This window comes from Tauraco erythrolophus, chromosome 3 (assembly GCF_009769465.1).
Source record: "Tauraco erythrolophus isolate bTauEry1 chromosome 3, bTauEry1.pri, whole genome shotgun sequence".
NCBI lineage: Eukaryota > Metazoa > Chordata > Aves > Musophagiformes > Musophagidae > Tauraco > Tauraco erythrolophus.
This window is the reverse complement of record NC_141467.1, coordinates 64,987,290-65,003,318: the sequence shown is the minus strand read 5'-3', so window position 1 is coordinate 65,003,318 and position 16,029 is coordinate 64,987,290. Positions and strand designations below refer to the sequence as shown.

The following is a 16,029-nucleotide window of genomic DNA, read 5'->3' as shown; positions in this document are numbered from 1 at the left end:
ATATACTTCATATATCATTCTTTTTCTCAGATTGAACTATTTTGTGATATAAAACCTCCTTAAATAGAGGAGTTCAGTGAAGTGCTAATTCTTCTTTATAAGAAAATAAACTAAGTAGTCAGGCATCTGGCAATTCTTCAAGTGTGTAGCTCAAGTTCCAAATAATTTACAAACTGAAGAACAGAAGCTATTGTCTTAAATTTATGCTTCTTCCATTTTATTCCTTGAATGTAAACCGTGTGAAGGAATGACCTGTGTTTTAGTGAACGGGAAAATTCAAACTTTTCCTATGAAACCCATCTCTAGTCATTGCTGGTTTATGTAGCAGAGACTTCATTTCATTACATGTGTATGTGCACATGGACAAAATTTAGCTGTTTTTTTTTAAAAAAACTTCATTCGGACTACACCAGCTCTATGAATATAAAGTCTTAAACGTCCTCAAAAATACCCTGAATATATTATTAAATGGTAACGTGTTTGTGTAACACAACAGTTAAGAGCACTGACTGCAGTTATTTTTTCATGAATTGTTAATTATTTTCTAATGTTTACATGTTAGTATAGGTGGGAACGCTATGTAAGGGATAATTGCAGTTGCTGCTAATAATAGGGATGCGAGATAATCAGGATATTTGCGTAAGGAATGGAAGGGGTATTGGTATGACGGGTGGTGATACGGCAGCTTTGGGCTGCAGTCAACGAAAAGGTAAGGACCTCTAAGTGCATTATTCCTTAACAATATCAGGAGTGCCTCTACAAAAATTAGCTGCTGTTAAATGATGCAAATGTAATTTACTACTGACTGTAAGCACAATTTGTAATGCACCATGGTTTTTTTTTTTAATTTTTTACATATTAACATCATTATATTAATAAAGCTGTTCTAGTTGAACCAGCCTCGTCTGTCAGTTTTCACTGATAAAAGCGTTATTTTTCCCGGGTTATGTTTCGCAGGAGCGAGGCCAGCGCCTCCCTCGGCGCACCCACAGGCCGCGGGCGGGCGGCGAGCGTCCCGCCGCCGGAACTACGCTTCCCAGCGTGCCCCGCGGCGCGGCCGCAGGCGAGCCGGGCGCAGAGCGGAGCGGTGTCTGTGACAGGCGGGGGGCGACGCGGCCATGGGGCGCCTCGGGGGGCTTCCTGTGCTGCTGGCCGCCGCCGCCCTCCTCCTCCGCTGCGCCGCCACAGCCTCCCTCGTGGTGCGCGGCCGCCTGGCGAAGGCCAACGAGAGACCCATCATTGGTGAGGGGCGCGGGGGGAGGCAGAGGAGGGGGTGGCGATCTCTCAGCTGCCGGCGGCCGCTCGCCGGGGGCCACTGGCCGGCCCACGGTAACGCGGCGGCCAAGGGCTGCCTCGCACCCTGCTTCCGCTGTCCCGGGGGAGGGAACGGCTCCTAGAACCGACATGAAGTCCTGCCGGTTTCTGTGTGGAGTGAAAGGTCTCCTGAAGAGAGAGCGGGTTGGTTAAAGCGTTTCTAAATGGTGCTAGGCTATGCATACTTTGTTTAAAAATCTTAAAATAACGATAACTTTTTTGAGAGAAGTTGTACCACTAAGTAGTTAAAGCAGGGAAGTTGAGTCTTAGTCAGATAATGTGTGTTTATTTGATACTTGTGACTAGGCATCGTAATTAATACCCCATTGTCTTGGTGTTTGGAATTCTTTCAGGCAGTGAATGTAACACTAACCTGACATACAGGAAATTGGAGTTTAATTCTTCTTTTAATGCATAACATTTGCTCCTTGTATAGTGCTGACTTTATTTCTCCCGCCTTCAGGGATATTGTCACAGGAGTGTCACTTTGAGAAGTTCCACAAATTTGGAAGTTCTTATATTGCAGCTTCGTATGTGAAGTTTTTGGAATCTGCTGGAGCCCGAGTCGTGCCAATAAGGTAGATTTTTATGTCTTTATGAGTGGTTAATGATTGTTTAACGTAAGGGTATCATCTTAAAGGCACAGAAAGCAGTTGTGCTGCTTTTCTGAGTGTTTAGAGCTCCTCAAAGACTACTTGAAGATGCCATGATTTGCAGGAAGTCGTAGCAATCAGAATAAAAGCAGACTGGAACATGTAATTTTTAGTATTTCTTCTTATGATAATAACCTTTCTTTCAAAAATGTTATTTTTTTACCTGTAAAATTACCCTCTGTAGTTTGCATCTGTGTTTTCTGAAGTTAACTGTGTTCAGTCTGATGTGTAGTGCCCCACAAACATGCACAGATATCTTGATACATATATACGTACTATCTTTTGTCACTTTCTATAGTCCTAGAATTCAAGTAATGGAGGAAGGCTATTGGTACTCCTTAAAGAAGCCAAAGTCCGGTTCTGCTCAAACTATAAGTCACTGTGTGTTGTTGTATCTTTCTTGTTGGGTAAAAAGTAACAGAGAAGTAACAGAACTAACAATACTTCATAGCCAACAGTTAGATATAAAATAGTAAATGCACTGAAATCAGATGTTAAAATTGTCAGAACTTAAAAACAATACTAATGCAGCTGCAGAAAATCACAATAGGATGTATCTACGCGGTCCAGTAAGAGCACCAGTTTAGTGCCTGGGTTAGAAGCCAGTGTTCCTTGCATAGCTGGTGGAGCTTTCAGAGTGTTTGCTGACTAGAAGCTTCACCAATGAATGGAGGCTTCTAATTCTGGCAACTAAGTTAGGTGCAACAAAGCTGGACGCTTTGAATATACCCAGTGTATCACTTCTGCTGGAGTGTAGCCGTCGTACTGGTTTGCTGATGTTTTGCTGATGCTGAGGTCCTTCTTATCTTTCCACCTCTGAACTATATCTTTGCTGAAGAATGGGCGTGACCTACTGTTTGCAGTGCTGCCCTTCTTGGAGTCAGTTGGAAACCGGAGTTGCCGGTCCGCAGGAAGTAATAACCATGCCGTTCATGTAAATGTTAAATTTAACAAGTGTCTGTCTTCAAAGGGGTCTCAGAGTACCTAATCCTCAACCGTACCTGACAGGGCCCTATCTTTAGTCCTGTGGATTGAGCTGTTTCAAGTGAAATGTTTCATTTGATTTGGGTCTGGTTTATTCTGTTTAAAGCATACTTTCTACATACTTTCTGTCTCTCATGTTTCTGTTCAATAACAATGAAATTTTTGTGGTTAAATATGTATTTCATGTGTGTTCTGTAACTATTTTCTTGTTGTTTCAGATTAAATCTTTCAGATGAAGAATATGATAAAATATTCCACTCTATTAATGGGTAAGTTTTGAGCACTGATTTTCTGTTGAAAAACATGATAGTTCTGGTTTTGAACTCTGCTGTGTTCCCAAGAACACTTGTCTTTCTGCTCTCTTTAGAGGTTGTGCTGAGTGCTGCAGACATGTAAATACGTTCTAAGACAGAGCACACACTATTTCATCTGATGACAGTCTGCTGCCTTTCCTTCCTTGAGGAGCACGCGTCAGATAATCTGCAACAGTGCCAGGGCTCGTCTTGGCACTCTCCTGTGTTTGTCTGCAGGCAGACACAAGTGGCATTATAGTGGTTAACAATTTTATAAGTGAAGTAGCCTGCTTCCTCTTTGTTAGTTTTTTTCCTCTTCCTTGTATGAGAGATCACCTTCATTTTAATATTCAATAGCACTTGCTGGGTGTTTCACCCCTGTTCCTACCCTTTCTTCCCTCTTCCAGTCCTCTCCATGTGTTCTCTGTCATAAAAGTTTATGATTTCCAGTCTCTTCTACCCTTTTCTCTGTGCGTGCTTTCTCTCTTCCTGCTTGAACATAGGCTCGTTTTGCCTGTTGCAGTTCTGTGGCGTAGGTCTTTGTTAGGCAAGCAGTCTCACTTTTCAGCTGATGTTTGGCAACTGTCCACCCGTGTGTTCTTCCTACATTTTAAATGGGGGATGATGTGATCTAATTTAACACATGTTAATTGTGGACTAAGCAAAGTAAAAACCTTTTATGTTTGCCTTGTGCTAAAGGTGCACTTTGGAAGAGTTAAATCAGCTGATCCTGCACTTCACAGGCTTGGTTGAGGTGAGCCCATAGTATGTGATTGGGCTACTTGTCGTGAGATGAGCACCTTAAACCATGAATATTTCTGTTCGGCTTATGCATATACTAGAATGTTAATCAACACGTGTAGAACTTGCAGATTTAGACCTTTGGCTGTCTGGGTGGAGCATTGTCGTCTTATGCTCCACAGCATGCCCTGCACACTAAAACATGGGTCTTTACAGTCTTGTGTTATAAGCAAGTATAAGACAGTGACACTTTATTCCCTGTGGCTCCTCATGCTGGAGACAAAATGAATAATTTCATCCCTTTCTCATGGCTTCCAACCTCTCTTTGGTTGCCAGAAAGATTTTCACCAATGGGGTCTCCCGTTCTACCTCACCACCTTCCTTGATGCAGAAGCTAGTGTTGGGCAAGTAGATTCAATTCCCTTACTCTTCTGTCTTTGCAGTGACTGACAGTTGGGTTTGTGCTATGTGGGTGGGTAAGGATGGTCTATGTTTCCTCTTGTTGCCCTCCACTGTCAGCTAATGGCTTCCACAGTATAGCTGTGTATAAATAACAAATAAGATCTCTGGAGGGAAGGACTTTCTGTTCTGTGGAAACTTAGAACAAGAAAGAGGTACACTGATCTTCCATGTTGTAAGACCTTAGCTCCAGTTTCTTTGCAGTTAGAAATTATCTATTATTAAACGCCACCACCTTAAAATCATGAAATTTGCTACAGTAGAGGCAGAATTTCATGAATGTAGCAATGTACTCCTGAGACAGCCTTTGAAAGTCACAGTGAACATCATCAGCTCTATCCAGTTAGAGATACTGGAATACAGGTAGTTGCATTTCATTCTGCTTATGACAATGTCAAGCCATTATCATTGCTACTTAATGGGTTACTTCCTTTTTGCATTAGCAGAAATGACAATTGTTTTTCCTAATTAGTATTGACTGGTTTTTGGTTTGAACAAAAGGAACAGGTGAAGTGAATTTTCCACCGCTTCCAAATAAGGATTGCCTTATCTGTCTGACTAGATCCCTGTAGAAATCTGGCCTATTTTGAAAATACCTTCAGCTGTATTAATTTTCTGTATTGGCACTGGAGAGTAATCCAGTTTACATTTCTGTGAGTCCTGCTCTACTTTTCCTTCAAATACTTGGTGGCTTTTACATGATCCTGTGCATCATTCACCTTAAAATAAACCTGGTCACAAGGATTTAAACGCACACTTGCTCTTCAAATGCTTGAGATCATTTGAGATGTTAGTTGTTTCTAGCTGCTTCTTAGTATCTCACTGATACAAGTTGCCATTTCCAGAGCATAGAAATGTTGAGGAAGTCCTTCAGCCATTTTGCTAAAAAATCAACAACTGATGGATGTGGCTTGGGTAAATCTAATAGAGGTTCTGCTGCAGTGGATTAGGGAGCACTCATACATTCAGGTCTGTCGGTTCTGTGGGTACTGTTCCAGTTACAGCCAGGGGAGACTTCCTTTATTTCATGTTATTGTCTCTGATGGTACTTGATTACTTTCCATGTCATCGTGTGTATGTGTGAAATCTCTGCTAGACTGTACTCTTTTTCTTTTGTAGTGTTTGGGTTTGGGGAGCCACACAGAGAATTACCATTGCTGATTATTTTTTGTGGTGGAAAAAGATGGTGCACTATTTCTTTGTCTCTGAGATTGCTTTGTCTTCTTCATCTATATTAGATCCTTTGTGACTAAAGGTTATGGCCAAATGTACCTTTTTTTTTTTTTCTCCTTTTAATGGGAACTTCATCTGTGGTCTGCATGAAGAAGGTCACTCTGCCAGGGCCACAGTTCTTTTTACTGAAATTGAACAGGATGAATTAAGATTTGGGCCAGGATTTTAAAGCGGTAGGGAGAGCCAGCTAAGACTCAGGACAGGATTTGACAAGAGTCATGACATGCAATCCTTTTGTGTACCAGCTGAAATTTGTATGTTTTGTTTGTTTTCTGTTTACTCTCCTCTTCCTCACATTGCACGAGGCTTGATCGCTACTTTGTGATAATATCCATCCTTCAGTAGAAGAACACTAGAATTTAAGATGTGATTCAGGTAAAGACTTAGACACCTAAACTTAGTTGTCTGCATGTGCCCCAGCTGTCTAAACTCATGTAACTAATTGAGTGCTAGTCAGTACAGCCAGTGGAGCCTACAGGACTGTTCAGCCTACCAACCAGTAAGATGTCTGCTCTAGAAAACATATTTGTGTCTCTGTTGACTTTCAGACTGAACCCCTGCTGTTCGTAATGGAAGCTTAGATGCCTGTCTATAGATTTCTGAAATGTAGGTGTCTTAACCTAGACCTGAATCCTACCCTTAAAACCACTATCAGACCTTTCTTTGTGTATATTATCCAGGTTTTAGTTTGATCTCCTTTGCTAATCAAATTCTTGAATGTTGCTTTTCAGGGTACTTTTTCCAGGAGGTGGTGTGGATCTTAAGACTTCAGAATATTCCAGGGTTGCTAAGATATTTTACCACAAGGCATTAGAGGTAATTACTAAGGAACAATCTGTTCTTGTTATTGTCACTGTTCAGAGATCAAAATGACAAGGAGGCTCGTATTTTCATAGTTTTGGATTGGCATCCAGTGTGTTAACTGTAAGCCTGATTAAAAGTAGTTCATTGCTGGCTTTTGCATAAAAAATCATTTAATAGCTTAACATTCAGACTTCTAACACCCTCTCCTGTTGCATGTTGTGTCATGGTTGTAGACTCCCAAGTTCTTTGGGTGAGAACAATACCATTGTTCATTGTACCTGGGGCTTTATGGCTGTGTGGAACTTGCAATAAAGTAACAATAATGCCTTCCAAAAGCACAGAGTATCCACTGACACTGAATGTTCAACAAAGACATACATAAATGTAATTATTTGTAGAAGTCTTATGGCTAAAGTTTAGACTCAGAGGAATTAGAGAGAGACTCTCAAATAAACCAATTTACAATAATATAACATCAAGGCCTCCCTTCACATATGTGTTACAGCTAGTGAAAGACCTTTATTGTCACCTATAAGTAGACTTAAATATGTCTTTGGAGGTACAGATGAGGGATCTACGTTTGCATGTTGTACCATTTTGCCTATTTCTTTGCATTGATAACTAAATACAGCAGATTTTTAAAGTAAACGCTAGCTTAATTTGTAACACGAAAAAAGATGGGAAGAACACTTGAAAGGTTATATTAATTATTTTTTAATATTTATATGATCACTAGCTTTATTAAGAAAATATTGAATTTCCGGGAAAGCTGTTTCTTTTAAAGAACATCAGGATGGTTCTGAATCCTTATTGAAAATTTAATTTTCTTAGACCATAAAAGGTGTTTTTTTTCCAGATAGTAATCAACATGTTTTGAAGTAAAATTTGCATTGTGGAAAGGAATGGAGATTCACTGAGCTTTAAATACAATCCCTGTGATTTGTTAAGAATCTTCTGTATTCAGATTGAATAAAAATGTAGATTTTTTTCCCTTTTTTCCTCTTTACTGACTCTATTGTACTTTCAGCTAACGTTGATTAAAATTGTCACAGAAGTCCTACTTTTCAAAACTTTGCCCAATTCTAGAGCCAGTTACGAGTAGTGCTTAAACTGTTACCATGGCAGAAGCATTCATTGAGAGTGAGGAATTCCTCTTCTGCCCTTGCTGCCGACTTCCCAACAGCAGGCAAAGAAAGCGCAGGCAGCGTCATTCACAGGACCGTCAGCTGCTGCAGTTCAGTAACTAAGTTTCCTATTCTTCAATCCCCATGGCACAAATGTTGTTATTCTTTGGCTTGTCTTTATTTGTGGTGATTGTTAGTCACCTTAAAACCAAATCTTGCAAAGACTATCTCACTTCTGTGTCAGAAAATTTATCTCATTTGTCTCTTTGAAACTGCTCACTGCATGGAGTTCAGCATGTGTCTTGGTATTTGGTATTGGGGCGAGGATTTCTGGTAGTTTGCAGTACTGTTGTGAAATTCTGTTGACATTTCACAATGTTTAACTGAGTTGCTTATGTCATAATTTTATGATCAGAGCAGCAGGTTTATCAGATCGTGTGTGTGCTTCAGGTCAGTGAAGGCAGAATATAGTTTTCAGTTCATTACAGGTAACCCTTGCTAGTAAGTTGAGAGTTTTTTCTGTGCTATTTGTGATGATTGTGTGTTTTGATTTTCATCTTTTGAGACTTAATTTGTAAGTGGTATAAAATACTGTTAGTTTTACTAATGTGAGGTGAGCTACAATAGTCAAGAGTATTACGTACAGAATTGACTGAATTTGATGTTTTTTAAAAATGTATAAAGACTTCTCTTCATTTTCAAATGTTCACAATGAGAAATGACTTGGTCTGGCTCTGCTTCAGTATTATGAATAGAGGATGTGAAATGCTAACCCTCATCCAAGTCAATAGAATTTTACTAGCTGGGCAAAAACCTAAATGAAATACAGTTTTCCAGCTTCTAAATTAATTTTTAAAACGTGATGTCTTGGGTGTTGTTTAATATATGCTTAGCTTCCAGGCTAATGTTTATTAAAAAAAAACAGTGGGGGACACAAAATGTTTACGGTTCAGTTGTAATTGTTCTTAAATTGTAGTCTGGTCTTTGCCTTTAGTGGTTTTATTCCTCTCTTACATGGAAGACAGACAGTGGAGTTGCAAGTCCTGTGTCTCTAGCCATGCATGATGGGTGGTCATGAAGACTCTGCAGTACTATTAACTTTCTTTCTGTAAATCTTCCGTGTTTTACTCTGAGAAGTAGTTATTATTATCATACTATCAGTAATGCAGTAGGGTAACATTTTTATTCTAAGCCTGTAATTTCAGCTTTCTCAAAAATGCCTTTTTAATAGCAGCTCTTTGGTGGGGCGTTGTGGAGTGGTATGCATAACTTAAAAATTTTTAGAAACAAGAAGAAAGACTACTCAGATTTCACAAAAAGGAGTTCTGAAACATCCCAGTCTCTAACATGTGCTTACTATCAGGAATAAACCATACAAAAATGCAGATTTCCACTGTGTGCATGCTCTGTACTCAGTTAAGTGACAGGAAGCTGGTTGTGTTCTCTTTTTGCTTTCTTTTTCTCTTGTTTTTGCTGTCTTCTCTTGTTTTTGCACTTAACTGCCAATTTTTATTCTTTTGAAAATGATTGTCACTTTTTGATGTTGCTTAAACTCACAATTTATCTTTCTGGAACACAAGTCCAAACCTGCTGTTAAACAAGGATGTAAGTATGTCACTTAAGACTGTAGCCATGCTAATAATAGGATTTATGTTTTCTTAGCACAGGCAGGTGGGCATAGGCATATGAACATTGCAAAGGGCCCTTGCTGTGCCATCGTAACACACCTCGTATAAAAGTATGAATTGTAATGAATAGGCTTTCCCTCAAAATGGTGAAATGGGTTTGTGTCCCTTTTTATGATTGCCTTTTTTATAGAAACGTCGCCATTTTGTGGTTTCTGTTTAGGCTTGGCTCGTTTGTAGAACAGAACACTCAAATCAATATCAACATTAGGTTCAGTTTACTGCTTCAACAGATGTGTATATCCTCCAGCCTTCATGTTTTAGGAGGAAAACTGAGGGAGTCTGTGTTTGTTTCCATCGTAACTGAACTGTTACAATTCCTCTGGTAGCAATTTTCACTACTGTAGTAGTTGTGCTTCTAACCTATACCAGAAAAAGCTAAAAGAGTAGCAAGTTCTCTTATGTCTTCTTTCTGTACATCTGTCTGTACTTTTTCCTTATGTTGTTGTGTTTTGGGTTTTGGTTTTTTTTTTTTTTTGAAGGCTAACGATAAAGGAGATTATTTCCCAATATGGGGAACATGTCTTGGACACGAAGAGCTCTCATATCTCACAAGTGGCGAAGTTTTACTTGTTAATACCAAGACAGATGGTTTTGCACTCCCTCTGAACTTTACCTCAGGTGAAAAATCCATTACGTCTCATGTCTGAGTGTTGCTGAGAGGTGTTGTGTTTTGTTTGTGGTAAATATGCAGGGCTGAATGTTTGGGAGGTTTCTGATTATTATATTGTTACATTCTTTCTTATTAAGTTGCCATGACTGTTTAAGTTGGTGCAACTCTCATCACTTCTGAAGCACAGATATGAGTACAAGATATTTGAAACCAACAGCAGTTAGCAAAAACTGCAGTTGTGGCTCTAAGTAATTTGATAATTTGGAGCTACAAAAATAATGTGGGTTTAGGTCCCTTTTTGTTACTGAGCCGAACAAAATTCACGGGTCCGCAACCTATCAGACTTGGAGAGCAGGTGATTTTAAATTTTTCAAATTGCATCTTTCCTAATGATGAATATTGGCATTACTGTCCCACTTGTATGGTATTGAAATCCGAGAGATTCCTGAAGATAGAGCTGTGCCACTCAGCACCACTGGTAAAATGTGGCCTCTGGTAATACTTTATCCTTTAATTTGTGAGCAATGCATCTGTGGACCATGTAGCATTCACAAATACCATCATTTGTGCTCGTTGTGAATGGAAGGGTCACTAAAATGAATGGCAAAGAATGGTGCTTATTTTAGTGAGAACTTAGGTGGCAAAGTTGGATCCTCTCTGGGTCAAGACTGGAGGGTGGTGATAACAGCATATTGGAAACCTGTGGTAGTTATTTCACTGATTTTCCTTGCAGCATATTCTAAAATCCGAAAGTTATACTACAGAAAAAAAAATTACTTTAATGCAGTATTTTATTAAATTTGTCTTCTGTTCAGCATTAGTTCATCTGTGCAGCTTGGGTAACGGACAATATCCTTTTTTCGTTTTCTTTGTAATAGCTGCGAAAGACAGTAGGTTATTCAAGAATTTCCCAGATGATGTATTACATGCATTTGCTACTGAGCCGTTGACATCAAACTTTCATATGTGGAGCCTCTCCATGGAGGTATTTGATCATTTTATTTCCTGAACACAATTACATTTGCTCTGTTAAAACTAGAAATAAATGACTAAGTAACGCATCTTTCCCCCCCCCCCCCCCCCCCCCATCACAGAATTTCACGAAGAATGAAAAGCTTCGTACTTTCTATAATGTTCTGACCACTAACACCGATGATGAAGTGGAGTTTATATCTACCATGGAAGGTAGGGAAATGAATTTCCTTTGTAAACTGTGACTGTAACAAACTAGTTCTTTAGAGGTGTAGTGGCATTGATGTTAGTATGTACTGCAGGCTTGCTGTTAGAATAGCAGGGTGAGAACCAGCCCTGTCAGCTCTGGCTGTGAAGAACACACTCTGTTTGCAGGGATGTTTTATCTTTTGAGGACATATCTGTGAGCCTAATTACGTACTTCTCTCACCCACTGTTCCCCTCCCAGATATGCTGTTACACTTTAGCACTGGAATATTCAAGTTCTGTGATGTGAAGTGTACGGCACTTGTTTTGTAGTAGTTTAATCCCTCCGCAGTGCCATGTGCCTCTGTTGCACCTTGATTTTTTTCCTGTCTGCTTATGCTTGCATTCCTGTGATGCTCTGTATCTGTTTGCTGTATGGGAAGAACAATTCAGGATACTGAGGTAACAGCAACATCCCTCTTTACTTACCAATACTGGTAATTACCCTCCTCCAAAAGCCTTTTGCATTACTTACCTTGTGTTGCATATGTTTTGCATCACGCTCACTCAGCTCAAGAAACAAGTTGGCTCCTTAGGGAGTGGTTTATCTTCATCAGTGCACTACTAGCAGCTCAACAGTAAGACCCAGCTGTTGGTGCTTGGGATTCTTCTGTATGGCTTACTGGCTGTTCTCCAGAAGAGGAGAGTAGCATTTGATCAGAATACCTGATTAGGCTAATGACAGACATCTCCTGTGCCTGCAAGCAGTTTATCACAGAGCAGTCATCAGCTGCTGCGCTTCTGTTCTCTGTAATACAGAGTTAAGGGCTGGCTTTCCACTGTGCCTATCAGGCCTAGCACAGACCAGATGGGAGCTGCCCCTCCAAGGCTTGACTGGGCCTTCAAGGAGATCCTGAGACTTGGATCTGTCCCATGGAACCGCCAGGAGTGTCCTGTGTGGCTGTGAATATTGTACGTTGAGTGATGCTGGCAGTAGATAGGATGTTTTGAGACTGATGTAACAGTATTTTTTAGTATATACATATACTAATTCTTAAATGAATAATCAAAAAAGTGATGTACAAAAGTCTTCTTGCATGGAATGAGACTCTTCTTTTACAACATCCTTTCTTTTTTTCCTTCGGTTCTACTGTGACTTTAATAGAGTCGTGTTTGTTTAATAGCTTTGTGTTTGTTGCAGCATACAAATACCCAATTTATGGCGTCCAGTGGCATCCAGAGAAAAATCCTTTTGAGTGGAAGAATTCACCAGCCATTCCACATTCCCCATCAGCTGTAAGAGCAGCATATTATATCGCCGACTTCTTTGTTAATGAAGGTAAAAAGTTTATTATCTATAAATGTCAGTTTTTGAGTGAAGCATTAGTGAAAACCTTTGAAGAAGACAGATCTCTTTTTCGCTTGTCAAAGTTCAGTACCTCTTACTGCCTTCTGAGAAGATTACTCTGCAAGCTTTATAGGCTTATAAAACACAAGAGATACTACTAGAAATAGAATGGCTTAGTAAAAGTGACATCAAAAGGCCAGGCATTCCACAAACTCTTTTCTGTAGACTGGCTCAAAAACCTTGTTTGTGATGTGACTTTCTACCATTTCGAATGATCACTGTAACGTTTTAGCCTCCCTTGCACAAAGACAATGAAAAGAAAAAATACTCCATTCATAATTCTACAGGTTTCTTCAGTTCCAAACTGAGTTACAGTCATTCAATGTATTCTCAGTTTTGCTTGCAAAATACATGCACCAAGATTATAAATACTGCTTGGGCAGTATATGGGTGTATCAAAGGGATGCAATATAGTGCCCAACAGTTGTATACTGTACACAGCACAAGAAGTTTTTGAATTTACAGAGCTTCTAGTTTTTTTATACCCTAAGAAGCTGGAAGTAACTAATGTGTAAAATTTTTATAATTGATAACGCTTCTGGTCTATTTGCTATAAATAAGCAGGATATAAATACAGGACAATTTGAAGGGATCCATCTCACTTTATTCCTTTATTTATACTTACTAAACCATTCTGCTGAAATATCATTTTCATATTTTAAATTGACTATTTATAAAATTGTCTTACCTGATCAGTTGGGACTATGAAGAACATAATCAAAGATCTAATTGAGTTTAGTCTCCAGATTTGATCTCTAATCAAGAGAGTCACCTAATTGGAGAAAGCAGACATTGATTTAAAGAAATGCAACTTGTGCTTACTGGGTCAGTGAGAGTGTAGAAATAAAAGTGGTGCTTCATACAACTTTGAGGCTCACTCTTGTAGTCCTGCTCCCCTTTGCAAAAAGGTAGCAAAATCACGTAAAATTCCTTGTCAATATCCATAAACTTCCTGTATTCTAAGAGTTTCCATGAGATATTTATGGGAAACAAAGGCAAAAATAAAGGGGAAAATAGGAGAAATTATAGTATGAGTCTGTTTTTTTTTTCTTTTGTGGTCTAGTACTAGAATGCAGCATGTTTTCTTTGCTACATTCTGTAGTATTTGTCTGCACACTGTATTACAGGCGAAAGTAAGCTTACTCAGTCTATTATCCAAGTAAATGTGGCAAAATAAGTGCCAACTCTGCTTGTAAGTCCTGCTGAGACACAATGCATGTGAGTTCTTTTATATATGTATACACATACAATAAGTTTGTGCACAGTACTGCACAGATGCGTCACCAGGTTTTGGATCTGTTGACCTTCAGTTCTACCAGAGCAAACTTGTGTCAGCCAGCTGTACGTGTCTGCCCCTGATCTCATATACCAAGTCATGAGCTTTTCTTCATTACCTCCTCAATGTCTGTACAGCTGCTCCTACTGAGTAATTGATGGTTTTAACTAATGTAAGGCAGAATGTCTTCCTTAACTTTGAAAATAAACCATGGGATGAAAAATGTAAACTGTTTTCAGCTGGCAAAAATACACTCATCTATGATCACTTAATAACTAAACCATTCTACTGAAATATGACTTTCATATCCATCCATCATTAATTTTAACTTGTGTAGAGTTGCCAACGTGATAAACCAGATGAGGATTCAGTTTTTATTGTCCTTACCGGCACAGTCTGTGCTAACACTGCAACTTTCAGTAGGCTGATACTCTGATGCGTTTCTTTTAGTGTTACAAGTAGTGGTATCTCTGGTAGATACTGCTGGTATCTCATGGATAAATATTATTGTACTGTCTTGGTTTCAGATTAATAACTAAATTTCTCCCTTCCCAGTAGTAGAATACTGCTCTAATGAGCTTTCTGAAGATGTATCTCCACAGTTCTTCACACACTAGTTACAGTAATTCTATTTGCCATTACGCTACACAGAATAACTTACTTGGGCAAGAAAGAGGCTGTCAAGGAGGATAACAGTAAAGTGATCTGTACTTTTACAATGTTTTACAGCCCGGAAGAGCCTGCACCGTTTCCCCAATGAAGATGAGGAAACCAAAGAATTGATTTATAATTATACTCCAATTTATACTGGAACATTTTCTTCATTTCAACAAATCTATTTTTTTGATTGAGTATCGTGTCACAGGTGCAGTGTTGCTATTCATAAATGAGATTATTTGCCAGCATTGCGTAATTAAGCTGATACAGTGCACTGCATGTGACAGAAAATCAGAACAGTTCTCTTCCTTTACGATGATTTATCCTGTGTTTTTTCTGCACTGTTGAACTGTTAATATAAAAATGTGCATTCAATAACATAATAATTGTCCTGGATCACGCTTTAAGGCAAGCTACAGAAAAATGCATTTTCCTTCCAGGGAATAGGTCTTGATTATGCTTATAAACTTGGAAGTAGTTATTACAAGGGAAAACACTGTATTCATGTATTTTAAAATACAGGAGTTATCTTTGTCAAATGTTGTGCACTATGATAGCACTAGAGGTTTAGATACATTGCTTAGTAAAATCCTGTCCTTTTCAAATGATTTAACAAATGAGAATTCTGATCTTGGGTTTGTCCCAAATACATGTATTTCACCCAAGTTCTTGACAGTGACTATTTTGTCGTTTGAAAAATTCACCAAAATAGTAAGGAGATATGATAGCAAAGAGACGTTTTTGCCTAAAAAGCACATGCTATATCCCATTTTTTAAGCTGTTTCTCTTGTACATTCAGCATTGTTTGGAGTGCTTATACCTTGTGATGTCTACATAAATATAAGGATGCACTGTAAACGAGGCATTGCAAATATCAGGTAAAATAAGTAAGTTTGTAGGGCACAGTTAAGTGCTGATTCCACTTTCTGTTCTTTTCAAATTCCATTTTATGTATCCTCCAAGAATTTGTCTGAGAGTAGTTAGAGTCAGCAGATAGATACAAGATGCAGATGTCCGGTTTTTTATATTTAAAAGAATGTAAACCTATTTTTTTTTTATGTACTCTGACTTTTCCTGTAGCTACTGGATAGAATTGTCACTTTGAATCAAGTAGTAGTTTGCCATTTCCTTAGTAAAGACAGTAGTTTCTTTTTGTCTTGTTGAATAGTTTAATGCAGCTAGAATTCAAAGAGCAGGTGAATGTATGTGAGAAACCTATTAATGTTGACATAATGTGAAAATAGCAGTTGTGTTCAATGCATGGTCATAACTTTTTTTTTTTTTCTTTACTGCACACTTAGTGAAAATTTTGTTCAGTGGTTTTGTCTGGTGTCCAAAAAGAAGCTCAGATAAGACAATCAAATACAGCTGCTCTCTATTGCACGGCTTCCGAAGCCTGTTAACAGCGATGGGGATTCGGAGTTTATGAAGAATTTGGCTTTATACCTCCGCGCTGTTTTGTGGTACCTTATACTCTCAAGTACCGTATCTGAATAAAACTGGTACGTTTCTCAGGTTTTTCAAGTGAAGGACTCTCTTACTTGTTCTTTATCGTGAAACAACTGCGTAAGAGAATGTGAAATGCCTTAGTTCAAAAACTGTAAGGAAACATTAACTGTGACTAGCA

At 38.8% G+C, this 16,029-nt stretch overlaps 1 protein-coding gene across 1 annotated transcript; it reads left to right on the top strand.

Moving 5' to 3' along the window:
• The first annotated feature begins 1,118 nt into the window (after nt 1-1,118).
• Nucleotides 1,119-15,684, top strand: GGH (gamma-glutamyl hydrolase). Its single transcript, XM_086608670.1, has 9 exons — nt 1,119-1,242; nt 1,778-1,892; nt 3,170-3,220; nt 6,409-6,493; nt 9,773-9,911; nt 10,782-10,888; nt 10,998-11,088; nt 12,263-12,400; nt 14,475-15,684. Exons 1-9 carry the CDS (start codon nt 1,119-1,121, stop codon nt 14,594-14,596), a joined length of 972 nt encoding a protein of 323 aa, XP_086464796.1. The 3' UTR covers nt 14,597-15,684.
• The last annotated feature ends 345 nt before the right edge of the window (nt 15,685-16,029 follow it).